This window comes from Convolutriloba macropyga, chromosome 15 (assembly GCF_964194025.1).
Source record: "Convolutriloba macropyga chromosome 15, txConMacr16.3, whole genome shotgun sequence".
In the NCBI taxonomy this organism is placed as follows: domain Eukaryota; kingdom Metazoa; phylum Xenacoelomorpha; order Acoela; family Convolutidae; genus Convolutriloba; species Convolutriloba macropyga.
In genome coordinates this window covers 42,250,098-42,265,961 of record NC_134482.1, presented here as the reverse complement: position 1 = coordinate 42,265,961, position 15,864 = coordinate 42,250,098, and the positions used below count along the sequence as shown (strand labels likewise).

Genomic DNA, 15,864 nt, shown 5'->3' with positions numbered 1-15,864 from the left:
TTTTTTGTAATTACATCACCGTAATTTACAAATATTTGCATTATTTGCAACTTAAAATTTTCAAGCAAATCACATTTGAATATCTGCTAAGATATACGGGAAATATTCAGTTATATGTTACGTGACTTTGCTTGAGTTCACTGAGAACTTCTGGAGTTTATCGAGAAACGCGTCAATCTTTTGAGATGTTATGTTAAAATTTTGAAGTCACTACGCAGAGTAACGTAACTTATTGCTTGAAACACACAAAAAGTAAGTTTGAAATTTTCAAATTTATTGTAGGTCAAATTCTGTCATAGCGATGCGTTATCAGGGTCTAATTGGCATATTGAAGGACATACGAACTTACTCTAAAAATGGCTTTTAATTACCTCCAATTAATCTTAAGTCTCAAATAGTTCGTAGTTCGAATTTCAAAACATAACACATACAAGACACATCATTCTCATTTTCCTTATATGGTAATAACTGTTTTCAGGCGGCAACGATAAAAAACTTTAAACGAAATCCATTTTGAAATGCTCACTGTCGTGTATTAAGAATGAAAACTGAAAACACTTACTTATCCGAGTTCATTTAGTCGCCCCTTCATTATATGTGAATTCGACCATAGTAATGTGATCTCGCGTTTTAACTTCAGTTGTCCGGGGGGGGGGGGGTAATTTTGGGTCAAATAGTCTCCTAACCCATTGACTTTTTGGGTCCTTTCGCAAAGTCTAGATTTCGACTAGGGTTCCGCTCAACCTTCTATCATAGATAGGTATTCCTCAGTTCTCATTTCGTGTCTTCTGTACTTTTGAAAAATTCTACCGATTCTTCTCGTAAGTCCAATTGCTTGCTTTTTATCGATCAAACTTCGAGCAGCTTTGGTTAAGTCAACTTTGTACGTCCGTTTTGTAGACTGCTTTATTCGACTGTCACTCAAAATTGTGCACACCGACCGTTCTAGAACTTCTTCGTTTTCGGAGCCCAGATTCAAAAATTTGCTAATCCTCAACAAATTTGGCAACAAATTATCTGTCATGTCCTCGTAGGAAATAAACAATACTGGTTTCTTTATTTTATTATATCGAGTTGCTAATCTGAAGAAATGTCGCAAAAGATTTCTGAAAAGTTTTGCAAAAAAATGATGCTTCGAGGCTCTCCTCTTGAAAGACTCGACGCTTGAGAAGGAATCTTCTTTGCTCTTTGAGCGTCTGTTGAACTCAGCAATTGCACTTTTTAGCGGGCTTCGGATCACGAGTACGATTTTGTCCATTTTGTCAGTGAACGCACCTGCAAACGGAGACAAACTCAATTAATCGGGCCTTTCCCATTATAGCCCCCCAGCTTAGTGGTCAGGTAACCTAAAGCCCCCCCCCCAACATGGTAATTATACCATAATGGGGGGGGCTATAATCTCATGGGCGGGCTATAATGGAAAGACCCAATTAATCTTTTGAACAACATTTGTAGTATGTTGCCCGTTATTTCCTGTCAATGAGTAATGAAAGTATGTAAGAGTGAGACACCCGTGTCGAATTTCTACACTAAAAGATGAAAGATTAGGGGGGTAATCGGGGAATTTTTCAGCAATTCCCCTCAAATCTCTTACATTTTTTGGGGCAATTTAGGGGGGGGGGGGTAAAAATGATGGAAGAGTAGGGCGGAATTAGGGGTACCCTCCTTGGAAGCCATACCCTTACATTGTTTTAGCCCCCAAACTCGAAGACTGACAGTCTTGAACTCGCAACCCCTGAACCTTCAGCCTGTTCGCCTTAGCCTGCGTACAAACCATCAATGCTTGCCTAATTCATGACGGTCAATCTATATGAATTTACTCCTGATTACCCCCATTACCCCCTATCTTACATCGTTTTACCCCCCTAATCTTACATCTTTTTTTGGGTAATTTTTGGGCGTAAAGTCTAAAAGTCCCCCCCTTATCCCCTTCCCCATTACCCCCATTACCCCCCTTAACTTACATCGTTTGACCGTCTAAAATTAACCCCCTATTCTTATGTCTTTTTGGATGGGATTCAAGTCTTAGAATAAACACAAAATCTGGTTGAAAAGTTCAGCATTCGCGGCGTCTAGTGTTTAAAGGTTATGCTTGTTAGGTACAATTATTCTGAATATTTTTTTTCTACTGCTAACGATGAAAGTGTCGAAGCTAATTGTCGATCTTGTTTAATTTCAACACTCTTTTTAAGCATTTTAACAAAAAATATATAATTCTATTTAAATTGTCATTAGAAAAATGAACCAAAATGCATTTTTTTTCGTGTTTCTTATTTTAATACAAGTGAAAAAGTAAAAATGGCTGAGATTTCACTGATTTTTTGTAAATTTGAAAAAAAATTTCATTTTTTCCCCAGAAAACCGTCATTTTTTGTACATATAACGTTTCATATCATGACAAAAAAACAAGTATGAACTTGAAATTTCTCACTAGATCGGGCACCAGTATCATGATTTTTGATGAGCGTAGTCCTATTGGATTTCCACGATTCCAGTTCTCCGTATAAATTTCGCCCAAAAGCCACACGCGCCTTGTACACACTTCCGGACAGAATTCCAGTCGCACTTTGCACAGCAGACCTTGAAAGGAAAAATGGAGGGATATCGAGCAAAATTGATAGTCCATTTCTGTGCGTTACAAGTAGGGGGGAAACTCGAAATACTCCCCATTTTTTCATCATTTTTCAAAATATTTTCATAATTACCTTTGTGATTTTTCTGGTTGATTTTATTAGAACTTATTAATAAAAAAAATTTATTCGGATGTTTTAAACCTCTATAAAATTTAAAAACATCGTTTAGAGCAACTAAGAGAAACGATAGACCTTAGATTCGCAAAGTACGGATGCAAGATACAGCCCCCCCCCACCTCGGCAGAAAAAATGAGATGGGCCGATGGGTTCTGACGTTAAACGATCACGATTTTAACAATTTTAACTTTTAAAGTTTTAGTTAGTATATTTTGCTTTTTTCTTAGTTACTTGAAAGGTCATAAGAACTCATTACCTTGTCCAGGTGTTTCCAGCCCCAGGTACAGTGATAAGCCCCACCTATAAAAAAATTTAAAAATTCATTTTTAAAAACAATGATTTTCAATTAAGATGATTTTCAGACATCAAAATTAGATAAAAGCAAAAATGCTTTTAACAATTTATTTTAAATTTCTGCTAATGAAATCGTGATTTTGAATTCAATTTGATCGATTAATGAAAATTATTTGATTAACTGAATCAAACTAACCTGAGGAACTAGAGTCTGGCCCGGATCTAAAAATCCAGCGTGAGAACACTTCGAAAGCGCCCACGGTGTAACATATGCTCTATGTTTGCATTCCTTTGGGTTGTCCGACTCTTTGATTTTGGTTATACTCTTTCGTAATGACGACATACATTCACAATCAGATGTTTGTTTTTCTTTCTTTTTTGACAAAACGGCAATCGAGTGTTTAAGTGAATCGCAAACTTCTAAGCACGTTTCATAGTCGAGTTTCTTCAAACCTTTCAAAGCTTTTATTGAAGTTCCGTCATCGAATTTGAGTTGATTTTTAGAAGGCAGGCATCCTAGAAACGAGTCGTTCTAAAACAACAATTTTTTAAAATCCTGGGTTGAGAGCCAAATTTAATTCTGTCAATTCTGTCAGAATTTTGGGATCACTTCTGTTTGAGTGCCCCCCCCCCCCGCTTGGTTGGTGCATATTATTTGCACCCCCAAGACGCAAGCACCATATTTTTACATAAGGTTTTGCTATGTATTGGCACGTGCTCTTTTTTGGGGGGGGGGGGGCAATCGCAAAAGTTCCGAATTTTTCACGGATCGTGAAGGAATCTTATATCTTGTAAAAAAAATACCTGGTAAAAATGACAACGAATATCGAAAAGAAAAGCGGAGAAATAGTGCACCTTCTATAGAAATAAATTGTTCAATTTGATCGTGACATAAAGAGAAACAAAGTCAGTTGCACAAACTTAAGTTCACGTTGTGGATTTTCCGGATAAGTTTGGGATTCCATTTTATCGTGTTTTTAGTATACTCATCGCGTAGGCGAATTTTTAGTGGAAAGTAACAAACTATCAAAGCCTTAAGAGTGTCTGGAACGCTCACTTTGTTTCTATGATTAAAATTTCTATTGAATTTAGTTTGTTTGATAGTTTTGCTGACATTTGTTCGTTCTTTATTGTATGCAAAAATGTCAAAGTTGTACATAGAAATCAAAATCTTTATTGTGAGTAGCAGTATATCAAGAAATCAAAAAATAACAGTGCAAAGAACTCGGGTTTGCTTACTGTCAATGTGTATATACAAATAACGATAAACAAATTTTGATATAAGATGCATGTTTTGTCTAAAGGAATAGCAAAAGAGCGAAAACTTGCACTAAAATGATTTTTAAGTGAACACAAAGAGATAGCGAAAACTGAATTAGATAATATGATTCTAAAGGTGTTGATACTAAGGAAATTTTTTGTTTTGAAGAAAATTGTTTGTCTCAAGCTTGAGTTGCTGATGGCAGACTCGACGATGGAAATTCAATTTTGAGGTTTTTGACTTTTTGGAAGTGAGTGCTTTTATTTGCCAGTTATTACTATTCGTGGTTTCCAGGGTGGTAGGGGAATCAAAATTTTTTTTTCAAAATATCAGCGGTCAGTGCTGAAAAATCCGGAGCAAATGTTAAAAATGTACAAAAATATAAAACTTCAATTCATTTTTCAACACATTTTATGCATTAATGAATCAGCTTAGTTTGCTTTTAATGCAAATTATCTCACTAATTTTAATTCGAAATAACTGATTGACAATGTCATATTCAAGAAAAAAGACTCCAAAGAAAAAAATTCAAAACCGTTTAAAAAAATTGACAGCGTTATTTAAGGTTATTTTCTTCGTAGCCCCCTTGTCATGGTATAAATACAGTAATGCGACTATACGTTACAATCCCTAAACTGAGGAGGGGGTTATAATAGGAAAGACTCGACTTAGGTTGTATATTTGCATTCAAGTTCAATTTAAATGGAGAGATTTACAAAAACGGCTTTGGTAAGGTTTTCTTGTTTGATGTATATATTTAAAATGAAAACTAACTGCTCTAAAAACTATCTATCGGAGCGCAAAATTCTGAACGGTTGATTTAACAAGTTGTTAAAATCCTAAGAAAGGAGAATCTAATCTTAGAATAAAAGGACTGAATTAAACTAGTTTGAGAAAATGTTTCAGCACTATTTTGTTGTTTTGATTGCTCGGCCTGAAATCTTAATCACAAATTTTTTATAATTTCAACTGTTATTATATAGTAAAAAATAAATAAAGTTTAAACTGATGTCACTTGTTCTGCTCTACAGTTGCAATTAACATAATCACGCACAAAAACCAAGAACAGAAACCGAAAACTAATATTCGCATACTAAATGAGACATCGTTCGTCTAGTTTGGAAAACAGCTATGCCATTGCGCAGTGCAGTTCATTCACATTGTTTGAGAGCCATCTTTTTGGGTTAAGAAGAAAGCGCTGGATCTTTTTTAAAAAATGTTATATCGGTTATATTTTAAGTTGCCTCAACAGTATAAAATTATTTTTTATGGAAGCAATAAAGAGAATAGTTATCAACTTGTTCTGAGATGGTCATAGTATCAAATTAGAACTGGCTGCTACAGATCACACAAAACGGGATCTCTTTATGTATGCCGATCCAACTTGACAAAAGATATTACAAATCGAAGGCAAAGATTTATGCCTAAGACCTGTTTGTGCTGTATGTATCAATTTAAGGATTGGGGCTGAAAGTGTTAAATTACAAAAAAATAAATATAAATGCACAGGCTTCAAAATTACGAACTGAATAGTACAATCGAGATTAGCTGGGGTTCTTAATCTTGCTGTGCGGGTTTGAAAATGTAGTCTTCTTATGTTGAAATAAAGACAGGACGCAAATTTTGTTGTTATTATTATTAGAACTTCAAAATATTGTTTTCCTCTAGTTTAAACTAGAGTAATGATTTTTGAAGGAATTTTTTTTGAAAAAAGATTTATGTCTGTTGTTTGCAGTCCGAGGCTGTTACAATGATATCCAGCTACGTTTGGGCTGATAGAGGGCGGAAAAAAATGTCCACATTTATTGTGAGACGGTTTCCTGATGTCCCTATTGACCGAGAAATCGTGAGAAATAATTCTGCTCATCTCAAGAAATTATTATTACTCTTCCTTCAAAAAATATTTGAAGAGCGGCATCCTTTGAGCCTGTTTCATCATTGTGTAGGCGCCTTAACTCTTCTCCTGCTGCACATTTAACCGTGAAATTGAGGGAGGGGGAGTTTATTGCTTTTCAGATGCAACTGCTTTGTTTTTAGTAGTTTCCTTGAGTTGCCATTTTCAGTCGAAGAGAAGGGAAATTGAGAAGTATTAGCGGCGTCTACTTAAATTTAGTTCTCTTTCTAGTTTGGATTTTGTCTTGGATAATCCTGGCCTAAACTGAGTCTCGTTTTTTGAATTATAAATTTAAAAGCTCAAATGCTAATATTTTGTTAGTCTAAGCGCGCGTTAATTTGTTTAGCGGGTGCTAAGAGTATTGGTAACTAACGCTTAAAAGTATGCGGCCGGTATTCAGGATAATAGCTTTAATAGCTGTATTACTATAATAGCGGATCACAATTGCAACTTGAAATGAATTTAGATTAACCGGAGACAAAGCGGCACTAAGGTAACCATTTTTGTTTAAAACTTTGTCTTATGGTTTCCAATTATAATGAATGGAATTTGATATTGAACTAGTTTTAGGTTTAGCAACCATTTGCTAAAGCCTAAACAGAATGATCAGGTTGAATGGAAATTGATTTAAATTGGGAAAAACCACTACGCCCGGAAAGTTTGAGAAAGACTATAGGAAATGAAACAAAGTGGTAAATGTCCATATTTCAGAAGAAAATGAAATTTGATAAGTTTTTCAATGAAAATTTTCTATGAGCAATGGATTTCCTGGTGAAAGCAGTCACGTATTTCTGAGTCAAGTATATCTCAAAACCCAAGTTATTACAGTATTAATTGTCTTTAAAAATGTGAAAATGTTTGTAAAAATTGTTGCTGGAAAGCATTTTGGTCAAAAAAAATTATCAAAACTATTCGACGAATTTTAATTGGCCTCACTTAAACAAAATGTTCCACTGGCTTACAAGGACTTTGTTTGCCCTTAAATTCCTCGTGCTCATGAAATCGCTTGGACAAAAATTTTTTGATGTTTCAATTTATTAATTTCGACATTTTAAAACTTTGATTCAGTATACTATTTTTATCCCGAACTCAATGTTGACGTTCCATATATGATTTAAAAAACAAAAAAACAAGCCACCATAACGGCGGGTAAACCAACACAGTTGAGTCGTAAAACTAGAGCTGAATAGATCCTTTATATACTGTTTTTTAAATTGCAGGTTTTTAATACCTGTGATTAGATTTTGCAAGTGATAAAGTTACAAATATTAGTTGATATTCATATGATTATCTTACCTTCAATGATGGAATAGTTAGAGGGCTCAATTTGTAAGATTTGAATTTGTTCTTACTAACTGACTCTTTACCACATTTAGATTTCGAACTTGGTAGATCATCAGAACAAAAACACGTAGAATGTTTTCCTCCTGATCCAATATTCATTCGAGGAAAATTCCTGCCGACACAGAATAACGCACAATCAATGGGGTCGAATTTGAGCACTATCGTTGAACGAATTTTTTGCATTTCAGGATCATTTTTGTTCACGCAACCGGTAAAAATGGGTTGTTCACTAACAAGCAACACGGTAAGCGACTCGTAAAATTTCACATTCTGGCATTTCTCGGAATTAGAGTTAAAACCCGAGCATAGGGGTTGGGTAATTTGCCGTTTGGGTTGTTCATTTGAGCTGCCGATTTGAGCTGATTTGTGGCTGAGAAAAGCAAAAGTTTTGATAAAAATATCGATTCCCAAGATTCGAAGTGAGATAAATGAAAAAATGAAAATTGAGACAATAATTGTTCCATTTGAAGATTTAGAACAAATTCGCAATTTCATCTTTAGTTATCGCAAAAATGCTGCACAATCAAGACCTAATTATTTCAAGGAGAGCCTTAGTAATTTTGATCGTGCGTAATTTCCTAACAATTTACTCTGATCATAATCCTAATCACATCGACATAAAGATAATTTTTTCGAGAGAAATTGATCTGTTGTTTCTAAAATTAAGATGTGATAATTTAACACCAAATCTAGCTTGTGTATTATCGCCTATTGGTGGAGATAAGACTAAATCTATGAAAAAATGCATTTGAAACTGAAGTTTGTCTACTGTATACGTGATATTCAATTGATGACTCAAATAACGTAATTGGTTTTTTGTTTGCTTTTAATTGCATCGTTTATTAAACAAGGCATGGTATTGTATAGTTTGCATTTGGTCACAAAAATAATAGTCTAGTCAAGTTTAGACTTACGTAGTTTAATTTGAATGGGCCTCGATTGAACATTAATTGCTCTCAAACGAAGTCAAGCGCAAGTGATGTAGATTTTTTTTTGTCTTTTTTATGAAAAACTTTTGCGTTACTGATTTTAAATCTATGTTTCCTTTTTCCACTGTAGTTTTTGGGGTTTCCTTTACCCAAATGACCACACTGCTATTTTTAAGAAAATTGTTTTAAGTGGCAACAGCCTAAAATAAAGTCTAAATCTGCTAAAATTTTTTGAGTCGTGTTTGTCTTTTTAGTGCCAAGTTTTTGCATCACTGGTTAACATTTTTAACTGAATTTACACAAGGAACTTTTGAGTTGGTTAGACTAAGTGTTTTTTGAATTCATATAAATTCCATTCACTCGCAATTTAACAAAAATGAACCTTATATGCGATAGTATACTAAAAAAAACAAAGTCACGAACAAAGACGCCGGATTTATGTCTATTATATGCGTCGAGGAAGGGGGGCGGGAGTGCCTTTCAGTGGAAAGTCTGAGAGAGAAAAAATTTTGAGTTGCTGAGAGAAAATAGAGTTATGAGTTTGCCTATTTGTGAGAGAGAGACAAAGACAACCAAATATACTCACTCAAACGTGCACGTACACATATGCGAACAAGCATTCGCAGAACCTATACACAGAAACACGCCAATCTCTACACGAACGCATAGACGAACCATGAAAACCAAGACACAATCACACACATATACACAAACAAACACAAACACACACACATAAACACACAAACACAAACACAAACACACACAAATACACACACATACAGAACCACACACAAACACAAACACACACATGCACGCATACACACACAAACACACACACACACACACACATACACACACACCCAAACACAAGCACACACACATAAAAACTTATAGACACACATTCACACACAAACACAAGCACACACACATACACACATACACACACATACAGACCCACACACAAACACAATCACACAATTATATACGCACACATACACAAAAACAAACACAAATACAAGCACAAACACAACACATATCAACAACAAACACACAAATACACACACATCCACACACAAACACACACACACATACACACAAACACACAAAACAAACACAAACATACACACATACACAAACAAACACAAATACATACAAACACATATACACACACACAAACACACCACATACAGACATACAGACCTACACACATGCACATACTCACACACATATTTACACATACAAAAACACAAACACACATACACACACAAATACAACACACACCCACAAACACAAACACACTTACACACTAATACACACAATAACACACACATACACACAGACACACAAAACACACACAAACATACACACATACATAAACAAACACAAACACACACCCGCAAACACAAACACACACATACAAACAAACATACGCATACACACAGACACACTAAACAAACACAAACATACAAACATACACAAACAAATACATACACATATAAACACACATACAAACACAAACACAAACACACACACATACACACAAAAACACTTATACACACACACATGCACACACACGATCAAACAGAAGGACACACATTTATACGCACATACACACCCACCCACAAACACTAACACACACATGTACACACACACACACAAACACAATCACACACACAAACACAAACTCACACACAAATACAGAAATACATACACACCCACACACACATACACACACAAACAAGCATAACCTTACTCTTGCTCTGTCTCCAAAATTGGCTTATGCTATTTTGCACGGTTCCTGGGTTAGTAAATTAGAATTAACTAAGTAGAATAAAAAAGCTTGGTGTGTTATTCCTTAGCAAATGTGTCAAAGCAACACCCCTGATCATCAGGATTGGGCCAAATACTCAGATTTTTGACATTTTAAAGGGTCTTTTAGCAATTTTAGTTTTTAGCAATTATCCGAATCTTTTCAAAAATCAGAGACAACTGTTTTTTAATTAATGGTTAGATGACTCTAATTGATGACGCTTGAAACACGAAACACGCACGTTTTAAAATGACGGAAGTCAACGGAATTCAACTTCTGACTAAGTAACAACTTTCGGCTTTTTAACAATTGTCACTGCAGACTTTCGGCGTTCTAACCAATCAGACGCACCCGAAAATCTTTTCAGGTATGGACAAACAAGGTGAAACTGAATAGTATAAAATACGCCATGCTATGTCATTTTGCTACAAAGAATACAAAGCGAATGAATGTCCGACTGGCAGGCTAGCGCGACTGCCTTCAACACGATTTCAGGATTACATCTAACAGTGCAAGAGAGGCATTGCCGTTGCGCATTGAACAGCGGTCAGCAATTGCGCTTTTACTGAAAATCGGCTAACTAATCTTTAGGCCTAATAAAATAGTGGTAAAGTATATCACAGAAGGGGGCGATTCGCTACTAGTACCAAATGTTGGCAACCTTTGAAGAGATCCAATTATTCTCCTAAAGTTTTCAACGGCAATATTCAGTTTACTTGAATCAGTTTAGATCTGTTTTCCTTCCCTTTAAAATATAATTTTATAACCGGAACTACGTGTTTATATTTACTTTCTGGTGTACTATTTTTTGTTCACAAAATCTGCCAGTTTCATTAATAAAGATGTTGTTTGTTGCTTCTAAAATTTAACGGAAACACTACAATTGAAATTTTTAAGAAAAATTTATACAATATATGCAACTTTAGCTAAGAACGACCTCATAATCTCAAATGTTATCCTCTCTAGTAAACAATTCAAAATTTTCTTCAATTGTTAACTGAGGGTTATATTGTCTATAATAGGTTCCTTTAAACTGCGTTGATTGGGTCTAAAAACTCTTTTTCTTCCAGTTTTCAGTTTTTCTATTATAGCGGAGTTGGCTGATTATTACAGTATTTTCTCTCCTTAAATTTTAAACATCCTTTTACCACTTTAAAATTAATCTTAATATATAACGGAATAATTTATTCTCAGTTTTGAATTTTATTTATAAAAATATTAGAAAAATTTTATTTATAAAAATATTTTCTAAAAATTTTATTTATAAAAATATTTTCTAAAAAAACGTTCTAAATTTATTCTCAGTTTTGAATTTTATTTATAAAAATATTATAAAAATATTTTCTAAAAAGTATGGACATTTATTTTTTTAACTGGAGGAAAGAAATTGTAAAAGATGATACTTTTGTAGTTTTGAATACAGTTTTGGAGTATTGATGGACTCCAGTTTAGATCATTAGCTATAGGAAATTCTGTCGTCTTTTTTGTTGTTGTTAAAAATCTTTGAATACTCAAGAAAAAAAAAATCAAAAATATTAATTCCGTTTAAAAACACGTGATAAAGTAAAAAAAAATTCTTTCCAAAACTGTTTTAATAAATGTTCCAGCTTTCGATCAACTCAATTTGTTACTATATAACAGTAAAGATGTAGTTTATATCAAAATTTATATATTAAACATGGTTTTAACTGATACCGGGATAGCATTAGATCCTTAAACCAATCTAACTCTTTTTGCTAATGGCACTTGGAAGTTCTTGGTGATGATGACAAGACTGCATCAGATCATCAAATTCAGCTAACAAAGTGCATGGATTGCTTAACACCGTGTAAGTTTAATTTGAGAACACAGAAAAACAAAATTGATGATTTTTCTGTGAACACTATATGATGTAAATCATAAGAACACAGGAAGTTTCAAAGAACGGAAAAAATTTAAATACAATTTTTAACTGATAAAGTCGGATGACAATAATCAATTCTTATCCTTGAATGGTCGAAAACATTTATAAAAATTGTCGAAGAAAATTTTATAGTCTCGTAATTATTTGCGTACTGAAAAGGAGCTCAAATACAAAACAGACAAATGAAAAAAATTGTGATAAGTCTAGTTAAACCGAGTAATAGGGAGTAATCAATTATAGAAAATTATCTTGAGTAGTTTTTTCGTCCGAGGATAAATTTGTTGTTCACGTTTGTTGATTGCTTGTTTCTTAACTTAATTAGGTTTGAGTAATTGAAATTAGGAAAGAATTTTAACGAAGGCCGATTACTGGAGCTGCAAAAAGTCTGATAAATGTTTAGAAATACTTTTTTCTGCTCTTGCTAGAAAAAAGCAAGAGCAGAAACATATTTACTTCGTCTTCAATTTTTACTAGGTCAAAAAGTGATAAAACAACATGTACATTAGATAAGTCCACAGAAACAAACTACTCGACAGAAAGACATTTGTTTGTATTTTTAAAACTCCATTCATTTCGTTTCTCCTGCAAAAAGGACGTTTTTTAGAACACTTTTTTCATTATACTGGCCAATTTTGATAACAAATAGCAGTCCAGATAACTGTCCGTGCTTCAATAACTTCTTTCAATTTTCCCATTTTGGCTTACACTACTTGAAAGACAATCATTTGGAGTTTTACTTGGTTCAATTATGCTGAACTTAAATTGCGTTGTTCAGTAAAAAAAACATTGCCATGGATTCGTATATCGCTGCCTCAATTATGTCAAAGTTTTCCTTGATCTATTATTGAATAACTAAAAACTAAGAAAATAAACTTACTCAAGGTTCCTAAGGTCAATTTTCATCTTTGACACCTTTGGTTCCCGGAGAAAGTAAAAAAATTGTAGAAATAGAACAGTTTCTGAAAATTGCAAGTCACCAGCCTCCCGAGGAGGCGTAACTGCTAAAAAGTTAAGAAAATTGGTGAAGGTGGCGAAATGATTTTTTTCATCGTGAAAAAAGTTCATGAGGCAAAGGAGTCACAGTTTTTAACTATGTGTTTTTAGTTAAGTTATTGTTCCGATACCTCTTGAGAGGGAAGGAACTATATATTCAAATGGGTTTTTTTGTTCAGTCAATTTTGGCCGATCGATATATTCATCGTAGAGAGTTGAGACTGGTATCATTAGAAAGCTTGTCCAGCGTAGAGTATGGAATTAAACAGATTTTTTAATTTTCGTTTTTTACAGGGGGTTATCGAGGTTTAAATTTTGAGAAAATAGAGTGAATTCCGGTGAGATTTTGTTCACATATTCCAGACTTTGATTAAAACTTCGCCGATCTTGCTAAAATTTGGAAAATTTATTAAAAAGTGTTGTTGATTTTTATTTGTAAAGACAAAAAATATTGTTGGCTATTTTTTTTAACTTTTTTGACAAAAACTGTGGCTAAATATTTCAAAATTAAGATTTTCTCATCAGAAACAGCACGAAAAAAGTTTCCTTAGTCCAGTTTAATTAAATTTTCAGGAAGTACAGACCCAAACAGCAGTAACACGCTTTTTGTAGGCTGAAGAAGGGGCTTTTTCCACTTCAAATTCCGTAAGAGTGCGCTGTAACTAAAACTAAGTCGTTTTTTGCTAACTTTATTCGTTGATTATCAAAAACACAGCATCTATTTTTGATTTTTTAACTAACAAAATATCAAGATGTAAAACATTCGAATAATTAAGTGTTCCTAATGGACAAACAGCATTATCAGGGGTAGTTTTGGACCAATCTTGGACTGGCATATTCCAAAAATAATTCGGATTGTGATCAGTCGGTATTTTTTTTTAAAATATTTGATCATTTCCACATTAATTAAAAAACAGAACATTTAAAAACAAAGCTCACTAATGATAAGTCCAATTGGCGTCCTAATTAACCCCACGTTATTGTGTCTAGTTGATTACGTGAAAGCTAATGGTCGTTTTGACCTTTAAAAGAATCTGATTTTTATATAAACAATGACTTATTGAAGTTTGCCTCTATTTCTCTCTTAATTTGGTCAAGTGGTAGCTTATCGTCAGCAATGAAAGAATGCTTCTAAATTCTATTGACATCAAATTCAATCATTATTGCGGTTAGACGCCTTAAGTTATGGTTCTCTGGATATGATACTACAAGTTTTCACAAATTTTTATTTTTAGGTGTTTGCCCATTTTCACGTTTTCTCGTTTTTTTTTCACTTTACCACGATATTGACAGTTCTTATATCACATTATGGGCTTTCAAAAAAAGCGTAATTGATAATAACAAAATTCTTGAAGATATTGATAACGATATTAACGGCTTCTACACTACTTTCTCGAAGAATTTATTTAAATTTTTCAATTTTTGTCTTTAACTGGCGTTTTTACCTTGTCTTTATAGTTGTAAGAAATATCCTGCACAAGAACCCGCTTTCATCTGTTTTTTCTATGGAAGAATAGATGAGCCAATTTTCTGATATTAGTAGATAGCTGATGGTTTTCCAAATGAAAAAAAAAACGTTTTAGCTTTGCATTTTTTTTCTTGTCCGTTTGTTATCTAGTCTCGTTAACAGGCCAAATATGACATTATTGTTGTCAAAGAAAGGTTTGTAAAGGGTATGGGTGTCACACAATCTAATATTTTTGGAGAATTCGTTATGACTTTTCTGGCTTCCACGCGGGTTTTTCAGAAGAAAATATAAACTCATTTTTGATTTTTGCCATGTTTGACGTTCTTTTTGTAGACGTAAGACGTTCTTTTTGTTTGTGAGATGATTAAGAGAAAGTGGCTTTCTCGATTTTGATTATTCTTTGCTCGTATTTCAGCTTCTTGATGGACTCGTGATTTTTGTAGGAATTCGGTATGCTTCTTCGTCAACTTTTAGCATACGGACTAGACACTTTCACATCAAACAGCGTTCTCTTGCAACTTGAATCGATTATGGAGGATACAGAGATTTCTGCAGATCATGTCTACAATTATCCGTATATTCTGGATAATTGCAATTCTCAAGGCCTTTGGCAGAAAAAAACGAACCTATATAGTTATTTCATTCTGTAATTAATGGCGTTCATGTCTTTGGAAAAAAATTTTTTCGAAAAAAAATTAAATTTATACTTAATTTTGCAACTATTAAAAATTTTTGTGTTCTTGTTACCTAGCTTCCTTAAAGAGAGGTCACATAAAACATTATCGGTGCTTGCAAAAAGTGCAAACAAACATATTTTGATGGCCATAGTATGGCTTTACGGTTTCGAAAGCGTTTTCTGCCAAGTTGAAATTGATTTTTTTTTGTTGTCTATTTGTTTTTCTTTTTGTAACCGCATAAAAAATGAATACCGACAGTTCTTATTTCCTTCTAGCAAAACATTGTTAATCGTTCACCTATGGGAATTTTTAGTTGATTTCGAATGGTTTTCATTACTTTGAAATTAATTGTTTTAAAAAAATAAGCAAATTTTTCAACTTTACTATTTTTGTTTTTATTCTCTAACTGTTTCCAATCATTTCCATTGACGATTTCCAAATCTTTTCTGGTGAATTACAAGTTATTTTAATTAGTATCAGTTTTATCTGAAGCAATTTTGACTTTGTTATTAAGTTTTGTTTTTTAAAACGGACATGAAGT

The 15,864-nt window shown here is 33.5% G+C and overlaps 1 protein-coding gene across 1 annotated transcript; it reads right to left on the bottom strand.

Moving 5' to 3' along the window:
- Nucleotides 1–332: 332 nt before the first annotated feature.
- Nucleotides 333–8,327, bottom strand: LOC142353925 (sialate:O-sulfotransferase 1-like). Its single transcript, XM_075406157.1, has 5 exons — nucleotides 7,496–8,327; nucleotides 3,241–3,576; nucleotides 3,007–3,050; nucleotides 2,432–2,580; nucleotides 333–1,275 (listed from the first exon to the last, which is right to left on the bottom strand). Exons 1-5 carry the CDS (start codon nucleotides 8,036–8,038, stop codon nucleotides 740–742), a joined length of 1,608 nt encoding a protein of 535 aa, XP_075262272.1. The 5' UTR covers nucleotides 8,039–8,327; the 3' UTR covers nucleotides 333–739.
- Nucleotides 8,328–15,864: the final 7,537 nt, after the last annotated feature.

Bases quoted from the DNA above. Each gene is read 5' to 3' on its own strand.
- LOC142353925 (XM_075406157.1), bottom strand. From the start codon at position 8,038: ATGAAATTGCGAATTTGTTCTAAATCTTCAAATGGAACAATTATTGTC. The intron at 2,581-3,006 runs GTAATGAGTTCT...TTTCCTTTCAAG, and splicing joins GCTGGAAACACCTGGACAAG to GTCTGCTGTGCAAAGTGCGA. The intron at 1,276-2,431 runs GTGAGAAATTTC...CTCCGTTTGCAG, and splicing joins TGATACTGGTGCCCGATCTA to GTGCGTTCACTGACAAAATG.